This window comes from Heterodontus francisci, chromosome 19 (assembly GCF_036365525.1).
Source record: "Heterodontus francisci isolate sHetFra1 chromosome 19, sHetFra1.hap1, whole genome shotgun sequence".
In the NCBI taxonomy this organism is placed as follows: domain Eukaryota; kingdom Metazoa; phylum Chordata; class Chondrichthyes; order Heterodontiformes; family Heterodontidae; genus Heterodontus; species Heterodontus francisci.
The window spans coordinates 92,821,098-92,841,985 of NC_090389.1; the positions used below are offsets into that span (position 1 = coordinate 92,821,098).

General features: G+C 45.6%; 1 protein-coding gene across 2 annotated transcripts in view; it reads right to left on the reverse strand.

Annotated features, from left to right (window-relative positions):
- Positions 1-20,888, reverse strand: part of LOC137380311 (hyaluronidase-4-like) — a 93,074-nt gene that overhangs the window by 14,543 nt on the left and 57,643 nt on the right. For both annotated transcript variants that reach the window (XM_068052232.1, XM_068052231.1), the window contains exon 2: positions 13,697-14,696. In XM_068052232.1, coding sequence (XP_067908333.1) covers positions 13,697-14,680 — 984 coding nt within the window. In that variant the 5' untranslated portion in view covers positions 14,681-14,696. The remainder of the gene's footprint in view (positions 1-13,696; positions 14,697-20,888) is intronic.

Consider the following 20,888-nt stretch of genomic DNA (forward strand, 5'->3'; position numbering starts at 1 on the left):
TACTTCCTAGGGTCCTACCATCCTGAAGACAGGAGCGGTGGCGGCTGGCAGACCCGGGCGGAATCTGATCCGGAGTGGGAGCTGTAAAAAAGAGCGCGGGGCTCGAGGCCCTCACTTACCTGAAGACAGGAGCAGCGGTGAGAGAGAGAGAGAGAGAGAGAGGGAGACTCGAAAAAAAACTTACAGTGACATCACGGGAAATCTGCAAGGTGATTGGTTGGGTGAGTAGCAGCTGTTAGTGCATTTAAATAGCTTCATAAAAGGGGAAAGTTTTTTTGAAAAAAACCCTCTGGTGATATGGTGAGTACTACCGGTGTTTTTTTAAAAATTCAGTGTAACTTAGTAAGGACTTTAGATTGTAGTGGGTAAAACAAGGCCCCGAGTGTAATTACTATTTTTTAATTCAGGGAGTAACTAATTAATTTAAAGGTAAGTCATGACAGGAGAGCTCAGCCCCGTGATCTGCTCCTCCTGCGCTATGTGGGAAATCAGGGAGGCTTCGTGTCCGTGACGACCATGTCTGCAGGAAGTGTATCCATCTGCAGCTACTGGCTACCCGCATTACAGAGCTGGAGCTGCAGGTGGATTCACTGTGGAGCATCCGTGATGCTGAGGACATCGTGGATAGCACGTTTAGTGAGGTGGTCACACCGCAGGTAATGGCTGCACAGGCAGAAAAGAGATGGGTGACCACCAGACGGAGTAGTAGGCACAGGCAGGTAGTGCAGGAGTCCCCTGTGGCCATCCCCCTCTCAAACAGATATACCGCTTTGGATACTGTTGTGGGGGGATGGCCTCCCAGGGGAAAGCAGCAACAGCCAAGTTTGTGGCACCACGGAGGGCTCTGCTGCACAGCAGGGGAGGAAAAGGGGTGGAAGAGCTATAGTGATAGGGGATTCTTTCGTAAGGGGAACAGAAAGGCGTTTCTGTGGCCACAAACGTGACTCCAGGATGGTTTGTTGCCTCCCTGGTGCTAGGGTCCAGGATGTCACGAAGCAGGACATTCTGAAGGGGGGGGGGAGCAGTCAGAGGTTGTGGTACACATTGGTACCAACAACATAGGTAGAAAGAGGGATGAGGTCCTGCAACAAGAATTTAGGGAGCTAGGTAGCAGATTAAAAAGCAGGACCTCAAAGGTTGTAATCTCTGGATTACTCCCGGTGCCACATACTAGTGAGTTTAGAAATAGGAGGATAGAGCAGATGAATGCGTGGCTGGGGAGATGGTGCAGGAGGGAAAGCTTTAGTTTCCTGGATCACTGGGTCTGTTTCTGGCAAAGGTGGGACCTGTACAAGTTGGATGGGTTGCACCTGAACCGGAACGGGACCAACATCCTTGCTGGGAGGTTTGCTCGTGCTGTTGGAGGGGCCGGGGATTTAAACGAATTTGGCAGGGGCATGGGATACAGAGTGGAGGTACAGTAGGGGGTGAGGCACAGCCAAATATAGAAGAGAAACAGAGTCAGTCTGGAAGGCAGAGCAAATAGAGACCTGTTAAGGCACAAGGGAAAAATGCAAGGTTGGATTGCATATACTTTGATGAAAGGAGTCTGATTAGTAAGGCAGATGAATTGAGGACATTGATTAGCACATGGGAATATGATATTATTGCTATCACAGAGACATGGTTGAGGGAGGGGCAAGACTGGCAACTCAATATTCCAGGGTATAGAATCTTCAGGCATGATAGGGGCGGGGATAAAAGAGGTATTGCACTGTTGATCAAGGAGTCAATTACTGCAGTAAGGAGGGATGATATCTTAGAAGGTTCCTCAAGTGAGGCCATTTGGGTAGAACCAAAGAAAAAAAGGGGGCAATCACATGGCTGGGAGTGTACTACAGGCCTCCAAACAGTCAGGGAGAGATAGAGGAGCAGATATGTAGGCAAATCTCAGAGAGGTGTAAAAATAATAGGGTAATAATAGTAGGGGATTTCAACTTACCTAATATCAACTGGGATAGTCTTAGTGCAAAAGGCTTAAAGGGCGAGGAATTCTTAAAATGCATACAGGAGAGCTTATTGAGCCAGTACGTAGAAAGTCCTACAAGAGAAGGGGCAGTACTGGACCTAATCCTAGGGAATGAAGCCGGACAAGTGGTAGAAGTGTCAGTGGGGGAACATTTCGGGGATAGTGACCATAACTCTAAGATTTAAGGTAGTTATGGAAAAGGACAAAGATGGATCAGAAATAAAGGTACTTAATTGGGGGAAAGCCGATTTCAGTATGATAAAACAGGATCTGGCCAAAGTGGACTGGAAGCAGCTACTTGTAGGAAAGTTTACATCAGATCAGTGGGAGTCATTCAAAGAGGAAATAGTGAGAGTTCAGAGCCAACATGTACCCGTTAAGGTGAAGGGTAGGAACAACAAGTCCAGGGAACCCTGGATGTAAAGGGATATAGAGGATTGGATCAGGAAAAAAAAGGTGTACGGCAGATTCAGAGCGCTGAAAACAGCAGAGACCCTAGAGGAGAATAGAAACTGTAGGGTGGCACTTAAAAAAGTAATTAGGAGAGCGAAGAGGGGACATGAAAAAGCTCTGACGGGCAAGATAAAGGAAAATCCTAAGGCGTTTTATAAATATATTAAGGGCAAGAGGATAACCAGGGAAAGAGTAGGGACCATTGGGGACCAACGTGGCAATCTGTGTGTTGAGCCGGAGGACATAGGTGAGGTTTTAAATGATTACTTTTCATCTGTGTTTACTATGGAGAAGGACGATGTAGGTGTAGAGATCAGGGAGGGGGATTGAGATATACTTGAACATATTAACATTGAAAAGGAGGAAGTATTAGATGTTTTAGCGGGCTTAAAAGTGGATAAATCCCCAGGCCCAGATGAGATGTATCCCAGGCTGGATAGCAGGGGCTCTGACACAAATTTTCATTCCTCTTTGGCCACAGGAAAGGTGCCAGAGGACTGGAGGACAGCAAAAGTGGTGCCAATATTCAAGAAGGGTAGCAGGGATAGACCAAGTAATTACAGGCTGGTGAGTCTAACATCAGTGGTTGGGAAACTATTGGAAAAAATTCTGAGGGACAGAATTAATCTCCACTTGGAGAGGCAGGGAATAATCAGGGATAGTCAGCATGGCTTTGTCAGGGGGAGATCGTGTCTAACTAACTTGATTGAATTTTTCGAGGCGGTGACTAGATGTGTAGATGAGGGTAAAGCAGTTGATATAGTCTACATGGAATTCAGTCAGGCTTTTGATAAGGACCTGTGTAGGAGATTGGTTAAGAAGGTAAGAGCCCATGGGATCCAGGGTAATTTGGATCCAAAATTGGCTTGGTGGCAGGAAACAGAGGGTAATGGTCGAGGGTTGTTTTTGCAATTGGAAACCTGTGACCAGTGGTGTACCACAGGGATCGGTGCTGGGGCCCTGGCTGTTTGTAGTGTACATTAATGAGTTAGACTTGACTATAGGAGGTATGATCAGTAAGTTCACAGATGTCATGCAAATTGGTGGTGTCGTAAATAGTGAGGAGGAAAGCCTTAGATTAGAGGACGATATAGATGGGCTGGTAAGATGGGCGGAGCAGTGGCAAATGGAATTTAATCCTGAGAAGTGTGAGGTGAAGCATTTTGGGAGGACGAACAAGGCAAGGGAATATACAATGGATGGTAGGACCCCAGGAAGTACAGAAGGTCAGAAGGACCTTGTTGTACTTGTCCATAGATCACTGAAGGCAGCAGCACAGGTAGATAAGGTGGTTAGGAAGGCATATGGGATACTTGCCTTTATCAGCCGAGGCATAGAATATAAGAGCAGGGAGGTTATGGTGGAGCTGTATAAAACGCCTGGAGTACTGTGTACAGTTCTGGGCACCACACTATGGGAAGGATGTGATTGCACTGGAGAGGGTGCAGAGGAGATTCACCAGGATGTTGCCTGGACTGGAGCATTTCAGCTACGAAGAGAGACTGAAAAGGCTAGGGTTGTTTTAGAGCAGAGAAGGCTGAGGGGGGACATGATTGAGGAATACAAAATTATGAGGGGCATTGATAGGTTAGATAGGAATAAACATTTTCCCTTAGTGGAGGGGTCAAGAACCAGGGGGCATAGATTTAAGGTAAGGGGCAGGAGGTTTAGAGGGGATTTGAGGAAAAATGTTTTCACCCAGAGGGTGGTTGCAATCTGGAACACACTGCCTGAAGAGGTGGTAGAGGCAGGAACCCTCACAACATTTAAGAAGTATTTAGATGAGCACTTGAAACGCCATAGCATACAAGGCCACGGGCCAAGTGCTGGAAAATGGGACTAGGATAGTTAGGTGCTTGATGGCTGGCACAGACACGATGGATTGAAGGGCCTGTTTCTGTGATGTATAACTCAATGACTCTGTCCATTGTATATTCCCTTGCCTTGTTAGTCCTCCCAAAATGCATCACCTCACACTTCCCAGGATTAAATTCCATTTGCCACTGCTCCGCCCATCTTACAGCCCATCTATATCGTCCTGTAATCGAAGGCTTTCCTCCTCACTATTTACGACATCACCAATTTTCATGTCATCTGCGAACTTACTTTTCATACCTCCTCTCTTCACGTCTAAATCATTAATGTACACTACAAACAGCAAGGGTCCAAGCACCGATCCCTGTGGTACACCACTGGTCACAGGGTTCGAATCACAAAAACAACCCTCGACCATTACCCTCTGCCTCCTGCCACTAAATCAATCTTGGATCCAATTTGCCAAATTGCCCTGGATCCCATGGGCTCTTAGCTTCTTAGCCAATCTCCCACGCGGGACCTTATCAAAAGCCTTACTGAAGTCCATGTAGATTACATCAACTGCTTTACCCTCATCAACACATCTAGTCACCGCCTTGAAAAATTCAATCAAGTTAGTTAGACACGATCTCCCCCTGACAAAGCCATGCTGACTATCCCTGATTAATCCCTGCCTCTCCAAGTGGAGATTAATCCTGTCCCTCAGAATTTTTTCCAATAGTTTCCCAACCACTGATGTTTGACTCACCGGCCTGTAATTACCTGGTTTATCCCTACTACCCTTCTTGAATAATGGTACCCTTGAGGAGGCAAAGGCAGAATCCATTTGGTTAGCGTTGAGAAGCAAAATAGGTATGATCACAATACTAGGGGTATTCTATAGGCCTCCAAATAGTGAAAGAGAGATAGGGGAGCAAATCTGCATGGAAATCACAGAGATGTGCAAGAACTATAGAGTGATGATATTGGGGCACTTTAATTACCCAAATATCGATTGGGATAATTTTAGAGTAAATGGTAAGGAGGGAGAGAAATTTCTAAAATGTGTTCACGAGAACTTCCTTGATTAGTGTGTTCTCAGCCCAACTAGAACAAAGAACAAAGAACAAAGAAAATTACAGCACAGGAACAGGCCCTTCGGCCCTCCAAGCCTGCGCCGATCCAGATCCTCTATCTAAACATGACGCCTATTTTCTAAGGGTCTGTATCTCTTTGCTTCCTGCCCATTCATGTATCTGTCTAGATACATCTTAAAAGACGCTATCGTGCCCGCGTCTACCACCTCCGCTGGCAACGCGTTCCAGGCACCCACCACCCTCTGCGTAAAGAACTTTCCACGCATATCCCCCCTAAACTTTTCCCCTTTCACTTTGAACTCGTGTCCCCTTGTAATTGAATCCCCCACTCTGGGAAAAAGTCTCTTGCTATCCACCCTGTCTATACCTCTCATGATTTTGTACACCTCAATCAGGTCCCCCCTCAACCTCCGTCTTTCTAATGAAAATAATCCTAATCTACTCAACCTCTCTTCATAGCTAGCGCCCTCCATACCAGGCAACATCCTGGTGAACCTCCTCTGCACCCTCTCCAAAGCATCCACATCCTTTTGGTAATGTGGCGACCAGAACTGCACGCAGTATTCCAAGTGTGGCCGAACCAAAGTCATATACAACTGTAACATGACCTGCCAACTCTTGTACTCAATACCCCGTCCGATGAAGGAAAGCGTGCCGTATGCCTTCTTGACCACTCTATTGACCTGCGTTGCCACCTTCAGGGAACAATGGACCTGAACACCCAAATCTCTCTGTACATCAATTTTCCCCAGGACTTTTCCATTTACTGTATAGTTCACTCTTGAATTGGATCTTCCAAAATGCAACACCTCGCATTTGCCCTGATTGAACTCCATCTGCCATTTCTCTGCCCAACTCTCCAATCTATCTATATTCTGCTGTATTCTCTGACAGTCCCCTTCACTATCTGCTACTCCACCAATCTTAGTGTCGTCTGCAAACTTGCTAATCAGACCACCTATACTTTCCTCCAAACATTTATGTATATCACAAACAACAGTGGTCCCAGCACGGATCCCTGTGGAACACCACTGGTCACACGTCTCCATTTTGAGAAACTCCCTTCTACTGCTACTCTCTGTCTCCTGTTGCCCAGCCAGTTCTTTATCCATCTAGCTAGTACACCTTGGACCCCATGCGCCTTCACTTTCTCCATCAGCCTGCCATGGGGAACCTTATCAAACGCCTTACTGAAGTCCATGTATATGACATCGACAGCCCTTCCCTCATCAATCAACTTTGTCACTTCCTCAAAGAATTCTATTAAGTTGGTAAGACATGACCTTCCCTGCACAAAACCATGTTGCCTATCACTGATAAAACTAGAGAGGAGGCATTGCTGGAACCTGGTGCTGGAAAATGAGGAGGGCCAAGTGGACCAAGTGTCTGTAGGGGAGCACTTGGGTAAGAGTGATCATCGTATCACAAGTTTTAGACTCATAATGCAGAAAAGGAAGGGGATTGGAGTAGAGGAATAAGAAAGTCTTGCTATATTTGTACAGGGCTTTGATAAGATCACACCTGAAGAACTGTGCATAGTTTTTTTTTAAGAGATACAGCACTGAAACAGGCCCTTCGGCCCACCGAGTCTGTGCCGACCATTAACCACCCATTTATACTAATCCTACACTAATCCCATATTCCTACCACATTCTCACCTGTCCCTATATTTCCCTACCACCTACCTATACTAGGGGCAATTTATAATGGCCAATTAACCTATCAACCTGCAAGTCTTTGGCATGTGGGAGGAAACCGGAGCACCCGGAGGAAACCCACGCAAACACAGGGAGAACTTGCAAACTCCACACAGGCAGTACCCAGAATTGAACCCGGGTCGCTGGAGCTGTGAGGCTGCAGTGCTAACCACTGCGCCGCCCCATATTTTGGTCTCCATATCTAAGGAAGGATATACTTGCCTTGGAGGCAGTACAGTGAAGGTTCATTAAATTAGTTCCTGGGATGAGAGGTTGAGTAAATTGGGCCGATACTTTTTGGAGGTGATTTCATTGAAAAGCACAAGATTCTGAAGGGGTTTGACAGGGTACAGTCTCAGAATAAGGGGCAATCATTTAGGATTGAGATCAGGAGAAATTGCTTCACTGAAAGGGTTGTGAACCTTTGGAATTCTCTATCCCAGAGTGTTATGGATGTGCCATCATTGAATATATTTCAGGCTGAGATAGACAGATTTTTGTTCTCAGGGAATCAAAGGATATGCGCAGCGGGCGGGAAAGTGGAGTTGAGGCAGAAGATCAGACATGATCATATTGAATGACGCAGCAGGCCTGAGGGCCTGAATGGCCTACTCCTAATGTCCTTAAACTTTTGACAAAGAAACAACGGTCTCCTGCAATAGTTGTGTGGAAATTTAAGCTGGGGGTTCTGGGGAGCTCTGTACCCAGCACGAAGCAGTGAACAGGCTGATCGGTTTGAAGGAGAGACAGTTGGTTGCATAGTACAATTTCTCAGAATACCAACCCTGCCCGTTTCCTATTCTCAAAGTCAGTGTTTCCCCCAATCAGCCCAGTGATTGGCCTCAGTGAGAAACATGTTGCAGCTGCTTATCACCCTTCCTGAATTCCACCCAATGCTGAAACTGGTGCAACTGCACTGATTCCAGGTCGGCTGTCTCTATCTGCCACAACACCACCCCCCCGTCCCACTATTCATCCTAGGGTCTTAAAAGAGGTGGCTAATGAGGTAGTAGATGCATTGGTGTTAATTTTTCAAAATTCACTAGATTCTGAAAAGGTTCCATCAGACTGGAAAATAGCAAATATAAACCTGTCATGCTCAGCCCACACCTGCCAGGAATGAGGCACATTAATTTTGTCTTGAACATTGATTTTAAACCGTTACCGGAGTGAAGAAAGGACTTGTTTAACAGATTAGCTGTGGCTGGAAAATACATTTGCATATTAACAGATAGTGTTTGGAAGGACAAAGCAGCCATTCCCTGATATTCAACCCACAATGGACTTTTCATCACCAGACGTTGAAGGTGGGGGTGCTCGCATTCCAGGTTGATTGCTAAGATGGCCGAATACACAAACGGACATGGTCAAACCAGCTAGTCAAATGACTAACCTGCTGGGCAACTTGAGATTTTTGAATTTGTACTAACAGTTTGGGCAGAAAGCAAAATGCTCCTGGACTGAGAAGATCTCTCCTGCTGGCTCGCCACAGCCTCTCCTGTCTGCCTGCTCCCATCTCTTTCCCACAAGCCTCTGAATCCATTGCAGACACATGAACCCCATGAGAGAAAAGTCTCCTTCAGCAAACAAGATTTAAGAAGAATACTGGGCCCCAACAAAAAGCAAGATCTACCTACAATCAAGGACACTACAGTGAGCTCAAAGAACCATAACAAAAACCTCCTCAGATATTGTTTCAAACTTTTCCACTTTATTTTTCTTCTGCTCTGTTCTGTCTCTATCTGCATGTGTATCATGTATGCATACTAGTGTGGGCGCATCGTGTATCCATAGCCATTAACCGAATTAGAGTTTAAGTTTAATAAAATTTCACTTTTCTTCTTTAAACCTGAGAAAACCTGTTGTGCTCGTTTCTTTGCCTTATAATTGGAAAGCAGTGAAAAAGGATTCACCAAGGGGGAGCTGAAAACACAGTGTGCTTAAAATCAAACCCTGTTACAGTAAGACCAGGGGAAGGCTGACAGGGGACCCTAGACCCCATTCTCACCTGGTCATAACAACCCCTCTATTCAAGAAGGGTGGGGGGGGCGGTGGAGGCAGAAAAAAGGTAACTTATGGCCAGTTAGCTTGACGTCTGTCACGGGGAAGGTGTTCGAATTGATCATTAAGGAGGATATAGCTCAGCACTTAGAAAAACTCAAGGTAATTGGGAATACTCAGCGTGGATTTGTAAAAGGGAAATCATATTTAACCAATTTATTGGTTCTTTGAAGGAGTAACATGTGCTTTGGATAAATGGGAGTCTGTTGATGTACTGTCCTTGGATTTCCAGAAGGTATTTGACAAGTTGCCACATAAAAGGTTATTGCGCAAAGTCGGAGCTCATAGTGTAGCGGTAACATATTAGCATGGAGAGAAGATTGGCTGGCCGGCAGAAAACAGAGTCTGCATAAATGGGTCCTTTTCTGATTGGCAGGATGTGACGAGTGCAGTCCCACAGGGGTCTGTGCTGGGGTCTCAACTTTTTACAATTTATATCAATGACTTGGAAGAGGGGAGCGATGGCATGGTAGCTAAATTTGCAGATGACACAAAGATAGGTAAGAAAGTATATTGTGAAGAGGACATAAGGAGGTTGCAGACCGATATAGATAGGTTGAGTGAGTGGGCAAAAATCTAGCAGATGGAGTATAATGTGGAAAAATGCGAAGTTGATCACTTTTGGCAGGAAGAATAAAAAAACAGAGTATTACTTAAATGGAAAATGACTACAGAATTCCGAGGTGCAGAGGGATCTAGATGTTCCAGTGCATGAGTTACAAAAAGTTAGTATGCAGGTACAGAAAGTAATAAAGAAAGCGAATGGAATGCTATCCTTTATTATGAGAGGAATTGAACATAAAAGTAAGGATGTTATGCTTCATTCATACAGGGCAATGGTGAGATCACATCTCGAATACTGTGTGCAGTTTTGGTCTCCTTATTTAAGGAAGGATGTAAACGCGTTGGAAGCGGTTGAGAGGAGGTTTACTAGATTGATACCTGGAATGAGCGGGTTGTCTTATGAGGAAAGGTTGGACAGACTGGGCTTGTTTTAACTGGAGTTTAGAAGAGTGAGGGGAGACTTGATTGAAGTTTATAAGATCCTGAACAGTCTTGACAAGGTGGATGTGGAAAGGATATTTCCTCTTGTGCGTGAGTCCAGAACTAGGGGCACTGATTTAAAATTTGGGGTCGCCCTTTTAGGACAGAAATTAGGAGAATTTTTTTCTCTCAGAGGGTTGTGCGACTTTGGAACTCTCTGCCTCAGAAGGTGGTGGAGGTGGGGTCATTGAACATTTTTAAGGTGGAGGTAGATAGATTCTTGCTCGGCAAGGGAATCAAAGGTTATTGGGGGTAGATGGGAGAGTGGAATTCGAAACACAAACAGATCAGCCATGATCTTATTGAATGGCGGAGCAGGCTAGAGGGGCCGAAAGGCCTACTTCTGCTCCCAATTCGTATGTTCGTAGAATGCACCATGGAACTATTGTTCCCATGCTTTTGTTTAATTCATAAAAGGCACAACACCTGGACATGTTCCTTTTGCCTACAGAGGACAGGTCCCTGTTTATGAATATATGTAGCTTCCAGCAAGTAAACCACATTGCGAGTCCGACTGATAATCTTAAATCAGTCACTAGTGTAATTCTTAGCACACTCAGGATTGTTCAGTCGGTGCTGTTCAATAGCGGAGTCGCATCTAACGTTAGACATTGTGTTGAGCTTTGCAAGTACAGGCTGGTTGAATACGGTCAGTACTCTGTCTATTGCGAGCAGCCGAAGGGACATGCTGTTTGATATGATCCGCCAGTCGTTGGGATGTACAGCCTATGTATCTGGCATTGCAGCTGCATTGGAATTCAGGGGTCTTAGGGTCTGATAAAATTGATTAAAAGAAGAGAGAATATAAGAAAATAAGAATGAGAATGAGGAGAGAATCTCAAAGATTAAAGTATTCTAGAAATGTATCAACTGGGATAGTGAGCAGGAATTTCACCCGAGTGTTTACAAAACAGAGGAGGTTAATCCCGAATTGGTTGAAAGTCAGATGCAAGCTATTCTAATAGATAAGATGAAAGTGTGAGAGAAGTTTAAGGAAACTTCAACTCACTGGCAGCTCTTAGACTCTTTCCAATGCCAAGGGGAGGTTAATGTGCACAAGGTTTCTTTAAGATGCTAAAACTCTGAAATAAGTCTGTGACCCAGTAAGATAAGGAAGTGATTGTTCATGTGTGTCTCTAGCTCAGTTTGACCCTGAACACTTGGGATTTGACACATAACACTGCAGCCCACACACTGTCTGATTCTCCCTGCTCGCCTGCTCAAGGTGCTGACTGGCAGGGTACAACTCTGTGAGCTGCTGGCCACCCCCTCACCCTCAACATTCTCCTCACCCCAACCCCCGGGGACCAAGGGGCAGGATGGAAAACTGCATTAAAAATTGGCAAGAGGAGAGAAAACAGAATGTAAGAGTTAAGGGCAGTTTTTCCAGAGTCTCGTCCTCCGTGTCCCCCAGGGTTCATTTCTGGAGCTGCTTCCGTTCCCAGTGTCTTGATGATTTGAACAGGGGCCCAGAGTGGATGGGACAGAATTTGCAGATTATATCAAAATATCACAAATCAATTCTTTTGAAGACCAGATGAAGCTGCAAAGGGATATTAATAAGATGGGGAGGTGGGGTAAAAAGTGTCAGATGGAATTCAGTGCCAGTAAGTGCGAGGTTAAGCATTTAGGTAGAATGAAGGGAAGTACTGATACTCTGAATGGGGGGAGGTTCAGTGCTGGGGCAGAGCAGAGAGATTTGTTTGGGGGTGGAGTGCGGGGCGGCAGGTTCACAGGACATTAAGGCAACAATTCAGGTTTATAACATAACAAATGCGAAAGGAATTCTAGGTTTATTACAGGTGTAATAGAATGTTAAAGCCAAGAGAGAATGTTAACCTTGTCTAACCTTACTAAGACCTCAGTTCAAATATTGTGTTGTATTGGGCTCCACACTATTGGAAGGATATGGAGATTTTAGACAGATTCACAAGGACACTGTTTGGTATGAGGAAATACAGATACTGAGAAAGACTTGAAAAATTGGGTCTGTTTTTGTTCAAATACCTGGCACACATACTATTCACCTCACCCACTCCTTCTGATATTGATAAATATAATAAAATTAAATATGATAAAAAGAGGTTTAAAGATGGTGTTAATTCTATGCTGTCCTCAGACCCTGCAATTGCTTCCATAGAGTTCTTGATTTACCCTTTTTTTTTAAAATTCAGGCATATGATGATGAGAGTGTCAGGAGACTGTATCAACATTCAAGAGTAGATTGGAGGGCGAAGAAAGGTTTGAAGGGATATGGCGGGAAAATGTTCTTTCAACGATTTGCTCGTATGCAGGATAAAGGCAGGCAGGGATTGGATGGACTGACGGCTGGATTCAGTACAGTAACTTACATTTATTTGTTTGTAAGGAAGCATTTTCATTTGTTCAGCATCTTTCACAACCAGAGGATCTCTCAAAGTATATTAATGCAATGAAGTCCTTTTCAAATGTAATCACTGTTGTAATGCAGAAAAAGCAGCATTCAATTTGCACACAGCAAGATCCCACGATTAGCACTGTCTTAAATGACCAGATAACCAGTTTAATGATGTTGGTTGAGGGATAAACATTGACCACAGGTCACCGGGGAGAACTCCCCCCTGCTCATCTTCTAATAGAATCAGAGCATCTTTTATATCCAGCTGGGACGGCAGATGAGGCCTTGGTTTAACATCTCATCTAAACAGCGGCAACTCCTACAGTACAGCACTCCCTCAGTACTGACCCTCCGACAGTGCAGCACTCCCTCAGTACTGACCCTCCGACAGTGCAGCGCTCCCTCAGTACTGACCCTCCGACAGTGAGGCACTCCCTCAGGACTGACCCTCCGACAGTGCAGCGCTCCCTCAGTACTGACCCTCCGACAGTGAGGCACTCCCTCAGGACTGACCCTCTAACAGTGCAGCACTCCCTCAGTACTGACCCTCCGACAGTGCAGCGCTCCCTCAGTACTGACCCTCCGACAGTGCAGCACTCCCTCAGTACTGACTCTCCGACAGTGCAGCGCTCCCTCAGTACTGACTCTCCGACAGTGCAGCGCTCCCTCAGTACTGACCCTCCGACAGTGCAGCGCTCCCTCAGTACTGACCCTCCGACAGTGCAGCACTCCCTCAGTACTGACCCTCCGACAGTGCAGCACTCCCTCAGTACTGCACTGGAGTATTAGCCTGGGCTAGGTGCTCAAGTGTCCAGAGTGGGGCTTGAATGCGTAACGTTTTAACGGAGGTGAGAATGTTACCCACTGAGTCAGTGCTGACACCAAAACCAGGCCCGACGACCAACTGTAGCCCCCAATATCAGACTTCACTAGAGACTGTCATTGACCCTGGAAGCTTCTTGTTTGTCTGATTTACTGCGACAGCCGCTGGCCCTTCACTCAGTCAAGGCTGCTCCATGAGGAGAGATTCTGTAAACCAAGGAAAATCACAGGCTCTTTGTCTCACCTCATGCTCTAGATCATTTATCCTTGACTGGCTATTGTTATTAATCTGACTTTGCTGGAGAACTGCTGGCTGTTGTTTATAATATGAATTAACCATTAGTTAACATGCAAGCTGTTTCATTTCACTATGTCCACCTACCTGTGTCAAAGGTTTGAACGTGTAAGCATAGTGTGAGCGGGAGTACACAAACACGGGCAGTGCATACGCTGAGTCTGCTATCAATGACACACGGATAGCCTCTGTCACCCGTGCTCTCACAAAGTGCCTCCCTTGTTCCGAAGATTTTAAGACTTCCTCCATGTAAATGGAGGGATACAGAGCGTTACTGTGGGACCAGAGCCACTGCAACTGATTATTGCGTTCAATCTCAATATCAGGGCACTGACCATCATAATTGGAGAAGTCGGAGTTGTATTGGTAATTGTAACAGTCCGGGAAGAGGTAAAAACCCCACAAAGCCTGGGGCCTCATCATCTGACCCACCTTCAGAGTCTGGCTCATGAACTTGTTTGCAGCCCTGTCAAATTCCCACTGGGCCTGTTTCAGGATTCGAGCAGGAGACCAGTCGGGGTGCATGGCTCGGACCAGCTCCTCCGACTTATCCCGGTAGATAGTTTTGCTGCCCCAGTTACGTATCCACTGCGGCCTCCATTCCTCCCAGTCAATGACTGCCAGACCTTTGTAGTATTTGGAGGGTAAGTATCTCCGGATGTCAGCCTCCATCTTGTTCGTGTGCTCACTCAGACTTATGTTCTGGGGGCAGCCTCCATGGACTGGGTGCCCATTTTCATAGTAAGGATATTTGCCCAAATGTTGGGTGTAAAGTAATGTGATATTCCCTCCCATAAAAACTTCATTTTCATTGGTCACTATATTAAAGTCATTTAGTTGGAGATCGACCCCTCGGTGAGTCCTGCATTTTTCAGTCGGAACGTTCCAGATGACCAGGAAGGGCTGATTCTCCATTAAAGGGGGCATGGCTTGTTTGATGGAGTGGCACTGGGAGTTGTCAAACATTAGCAGCAGGCACAGCACTGCACTGAATATGAAGATACTGGCTGGAGGAAGAGATGAACTGGTGTGACGACACTGAGAATCTGGTCCATACCAGCTAATGTCCATCGGTCACTTGTCCAACCTGCAACAACCATCAAAGTTATTAGTTTGTATCCAGGCAACAAGAAACTAGTGAGAAGTAACAAGTAATAAACTGTGACTGCACAAATCCTTCAGTTACTATGGTTACACACTGTGGAGCTCTCAATAGCTGGAACTGTGAGCAGGATTTATACAGCACAAGGCCCCGTGAGATTTTCACCACAATATTGAAAAGAAAAAATGTAAGGGTTGAGCGGATTGAGTTTGAGAGAGATTAACCAATCAGCTCCTGGGGATGCATTCCAGTGCCAATATCAGCCAATAGGCTCTGAACTTCCAAACCGTTGGAACAATTCTTCAAAGCCACCGATTGCCTCATTTTATTTCTCTCTCGTGATACAGTTTCCCAAACGCTCTCCAGGAGTGGTGACCAGTCTTGGGCCAGGCCTGTCCAGGCTCAGTGGATCAGTGTAAATCAATTCTCGCCAGGCTCCAGGGATGAACCCACTACAATCACTGAGCATGTTACAGTCAGAAACAGGGGAATTTATTATGGGGAATAAAGAAATGGCTGAGCAACTAAATGCATACTTTGGTTCTGTCTTCACAAAGGAGGACACAAATAACATACCAGAAATGTTGGGGAACACAGGGTTTAGTGAGAGGGAGGAATCAAAGGAAATCAGTATTAGTAGAGAAATGGTGTGGGAGAAATTGATGGGATTGAAGGCCGATAAATCCCCAGGGCCTGATAAACTACATCGCAGAATACTTAAGGAAGTGGCCCTAGAAATAGTGGATGCATTGGTGGTCATCTTCCAAGATTCTACAGACTCTGGAACAGTTCCTACAGATTGGAGGGTAGCTAATGTAACCCAACTATTTAAAAAGGGAGGTAGAGAGAAAGCAGGGAATTATAGACCAGTCAGCCTGACTTTGGAAGTGGGGAAAATTCTAGAGTCCATTATCAAAGATTTTATAGCAGAGCACTTAGAGAACAGTGGGAGAATCAGGCAGAGTCATCATGGATTTACGAAAGGGAAATCATGCTTGACAAATCTACTAGAATTCTTCGAGGATGTAACTAGTAGAGTTGATAAGGGGGAGCCAGTAGATGTGGTTTATTTGGACTTTCAGAAGGCTTTTGACAAAGTCCCACAAAAGAGATTAGCATGTAAAATTAAAGCGCATGGGATTGGGGTAGTGTATTGCGATGGATAGAAAATTGGTTGGCGGACAGGAAACAAAGAGTAGGGATAAATGGGTCTTTTTCCGAATGGTAGGCAGTGACTAGTGGGGTACCGCAGGGATTGGTGCTAGGACCCCAGCTATTCACAATATACATTAATGATTTAGATAAGGGAACTAATTGTAATATCTCCAAATTTGCAGAGGACACAAAACTGGGTGGGAGGGTGATTTGTGAGGAGGATGCAGAGAGGCTTCAGGGTGATTTGGACAAGTTGAGTGAGTGGGCAAATGCATGGCAGATGCAGTATAATGTGGATAAATGTGAGGTTATCCACTTTGGTCGCAAAAACAGGAAGGCAGATTATCGGAATGGCTATAAACTGAGAGAGGGGAATATGCAGCGAGACCTGGGTGTTCTCGTACACCAGTCGCTGAAGGTAAGCATGCAGGTGCAACAGGCGGTAAAAAAGGCAAATGGTATGTTGGCCTTCATAGCGAGAGGATTCGAGTACAGGAACAGGGATGTCTTGCTGCAATTATACAGGGCCTTGGTGAGGCCACACCTGGAATATTGTGTGCAGTTTTGGTCTCCTTATCTGAGGAAGGATGTTCTTGCTATAGAGGGAGTGCAGCAAAGGTTTACCAGACTGATTCCTGGGATGGCGGGACTGACATACGAGGAGAGATTGAATCAGTTAGGATTATATTCGCTGGAGTTCAGAAGAGTGAGGGGGATCTCATAGTAACCTACAAAATTAGATTAGATTTTTTTTTTAGATTAGAGATACAGCACTGAAACAGGCCCTTCGGCCCACCGAGTCTGTGCCGACCATCAACCACCCATTTATACTAATCCTACACTAATCCCATATTCCTACCAAACTTCCCCACCTGTCCCATTATTTCCCTGCCACCTACCTATACTAGTGACAATTTATAATGGCCAATTTACCTATCAACCTGCAAGTCTTTTGGCTTGTGGGAGGAAACCGGAGCACCCGGAGAAAACCCACGCAGACACAGGGAGAACTTGCAAACTCCACACAGGCAGTACCCAGAATCGAACCCGGGTCCCTGGAGCTGTGAGGCTGCAGTGCTAACCACTGCGCCACTGTGCCGCCCCAAATTCTAACAGGACTTAACAGGGTAGACGCAGGAGGGATGTTCCCGATGGTGGGGGAGTCCAGAACCAGGGGTCATAGTCTAAGGATACGGGGTAAACCTTTCAGGACTGAGATGAGGAGAAATTTCTTCACCCAGAGAGTGGTGAGCCTGTGGAATTCGCTACCACAGAAAGCAGTTGAGGCCAAAACATATGTTTTCAAGAAGGAGTTAGATATAGCTCTTGGGTCTAAAGGGATCAAAAGGTATGGGGCGAAAGCAGGAACAGGTTACTGAGTTGGATGATCAGCCATGATCATAATGAATGGTGGAGCAGGCTCGAAGGGCCGAATGGCCTACTCCTGTTTCTATTTTCCATGTTTCTGTGTTGACCTAGTGTCCCATTGACCAGTTCTGTGCTGTCAGACGGTTGATCCAATATCCAGTCTGGGGTGAGTCACACTTTCTCTAAACAATCAGGTGGACTAATCTTCATCCCCCACCACAAACTCCACTTTGCTGCCACTGACTCCATCTCTTCTTCCCACTCATGTTCCCAGACTGAAACACAACGTCCTCAATATTTACTAAGCTGAACTTTAAACCTGTTACGACCGAGGTGGGAGGAGTGCACTGTTAATTCAGTCCCACTTATCCACGGGTCACAGCATATCAATGAATTTTCCCACCTCTAAAAAACAGACAATTAGACGCTCTACTTGTCCCCCAGAATAAAGCACACCAAACCAGGTTTCTTTAAACAACAACAAAATGAACGATTTATTAATGAACTAAGTCTTAACCAATAATGAGATAAATCTATATATGAAAAGTTCCTTATTCTCCCTAGCCTTCATGTACACACACATACATTCAAAAAAACTGGTTAACTGGGAAAAAATGGATTTTGGTTTACAGCTGTAACATGGGAATAAAAAGAATAATAAAAATAATTTAGTTCATCATGTTCCAGTAGGAGGTTCTTTGGTTTATTTAGAGATACAGCACTGAAACAGGCCCTTCGGCCCACCAAGTCTGTGCCGACCAATAACCACCCATTTTTATACTAATCCGACATTAACCCCATATTCCCTACCACATCCACTATTCTCCTCCCACCTACCTATACTAGGGGCAATTTACAATGGCCAGTTTACCTATCAACCTGCAAGTCTTTGTCTGTGGGAGGAAACCGGAGCACCCGGCAGAAACCCACGCGGTCCCAGGGAGAACTTGCAAACTCCGCACAGGCAGTACCCAGAACTGAACCTGGGTTGCTGGAGCTGTGAGGCTGCGGTGCTAACCACTGCACCACTGTGCCACCCTATTGGTGAGGTGTCTCAGAGTTGAATAGTCAGATGTCACTTAAAGTCTCTCCAGGCAAGGTTGATGAACTATCTGTGATGGGTAGGCATAAAAGGCAATTCGATTGCAGTAGGCGTCACATAGGTCTTTCAGTAGGGGTGTAGCAACAGGTCTGCTTAGGTCTTGCAGCGGTAGTATAGCATTAGAAAATTTCTTCAGAGTCAAGGAGTTCTTCAACACGGGAGGCAGCAGGAACCACACGGGATGCCAGGATTCTCCAGAGACTGGAGGCAATAAGGGTTTTCTTCTCAAGAGATGCAGGATTCCTTTACAGAGAGAGGCAACACTTTCTCTGGGTCATCCTCTCTGCTCCAGGCAGGTCAAAGCCAAAATTTCAAATGCCTGCTCTTTGTCCAACTCACTGGCTTTTTAAAAGGTCCAAAGTGAAATCAACCTTCTGGAACACGGTCACATGTCCAGACATAGAGTCTCCCTTGCCATTCAAAAAGTTGCTCTGGGGAAGGTCAAACCCCTGTGGTTTCCTTGAAATTGCTGGCTTTCCTGTCCTTGTACAAGTTCAACTTCCTTTCAAAGCACCAGTAAAGTGCAGCTTTTGTTTTGAACTTCCTTTCAAAACATTGCAAAATGTTCTACTATGTCCACTGAAATCCTGTTTCAGTTTTTTAAAAATACACAGAATCTTAAGGTCTTAATACAAAACAGAAATGTTGCAACAAACTCCACTTCCCATCCAGTACCAGCACTGTTCCTCTCCACCCCAGCCCTTCACTGCCCCTACCCCAACCATGCCCTTCTCATCCCAGCCCCATCCCCAGTCTAAAGTTAGCCATCCCATACCCTCACTCACCGCCTTCAAAACCTCATTGTCTGACTTTCTCTCATCACCTATTTCCTAACTGAGAAAAGCAAAAAACAAATCAAAGGGAGGAATCTATCACAATTAATATGAATTAAAAAAGGTGAATGATAAAATAACAAGAGTGAAGATAAACAAATCTCCAGAACCCGATGGTTTCCACCCTGGGCTATTAAAAACAAGTGAGGAAATTGATTTGCTTTAGTCATCATCTTCCAAAGGTCTCCTGATTCAGGAAGTCCCCTTGAATTGGAAAGCTACCAATGCCACCCCATCATTTAAGAAAGGTGGGAGAGAGAAGCCAAGAAATGACAGACCTTGTCGTCTAACGGCAGTGCCTTAGGAGCCTATTCCGAACCAAAATGGAGATCTGCAGGTGGAGGCAGAGCCATGGATGAGATACTAAATGAGTATTTTGCATCAGTGTTTACCAAGGAAGAGCACTTTGCCAAAGCAACACACGAACATACATCTTAGGATCAGGAGTAGGCCACTCGGCCCCTCAAGCCTGCTCCACCATTCAACAAGATCATTGCTGATGGGATTGTAACCTCAACTCCACATTCCCGTCGACCCCCGATAACCCTTCACCCCCTTGCTCATCAAGAATCTATCTACCTCTGCCTTAAAAATATTCAAAGACTCTGCTTCCACTGCATTGTGAGGAAGCAAGTTCCAAAACTCACAACCCTCAGAGAAAAAATGTCTCCTCATCTCTGTTTTAAATGGGCGACCCCTTATTTTTAAACAGAGATCCCTAGTTCTAGGGCTGAATTTTATCAGCGCGCCTCGCTCTGCGGCGGTGCACTGTGAAGTCGATGGTCTTCTACCATGGAGGTGCCACTGCACGGCCCCCATGATATTACACCCGAAAGCTCATTTAAATGGAGGGGGCGGAGCGGCTGCTCCCACTGATGTAGAGGGGTGGCCACCGTGTCCCCGGCAATGGCGTCTGGAGTCACCACGCAGGTGCAGCGCCATTTTTAAAGAGCTTCAAGCCCATCAGGATATATTTAAATATTTAAAGGTGCCAGTGTGATGAAAAAATTAATAAACGTTTAATTTAACATTGAATCCCCTCTCCCACCCCCCACTGAGTCCTCAACAGATAAATTGTTCTATCCCCCCCAAAATACACTTTTTGAAATTCTGAACTTTCCCCCTTGAACTTCAGTATCTTTGACCCTCAACCCCTTCCCACCATCCCCACAACCAAAAGGAATAGTTTTCCCCGCAACCTCCCCCACCTCGGCCCTGATAATTTTATTCCTCCCCCTCCCCACCAGTGTCACGCCTCGGAACTCCAACGAAGGAGCGTGAATTGTCGGCATGGAATGGCCGCTGTCGGCAGGTAAGTTCATCTGAATTTTAATTATCCTCATTTTAATATTTTAATGAAGGCCTCACCGAGGCCTTGCAACCGCCACTAACATCCGGCAGGGCCTTCATGGTGTCATAGCAGGCCACTCCCACTAGCATTTACAGGCCTCCCCGCCACGACCCACAGCATCGAGGGGCTGGTACAATTCAGCCCCTAGATTCTCCCACAAGGGGAAACATCCTTTCCACATCCACCCTGTCAAGAGACCTCAGGATCTTACATGTTTCAATCAAGTCACCTCTTATTCTTCGAAACTCCAGTGGATACAATCCTAGCCTGTCTACACAAGATAACCCACCCATTCCAGGTATTAGTCGAGTAAACCTTCTCTGAACTGCTTCCAATGCATTTATATCCCTCCTTAAATAAGGAGACCT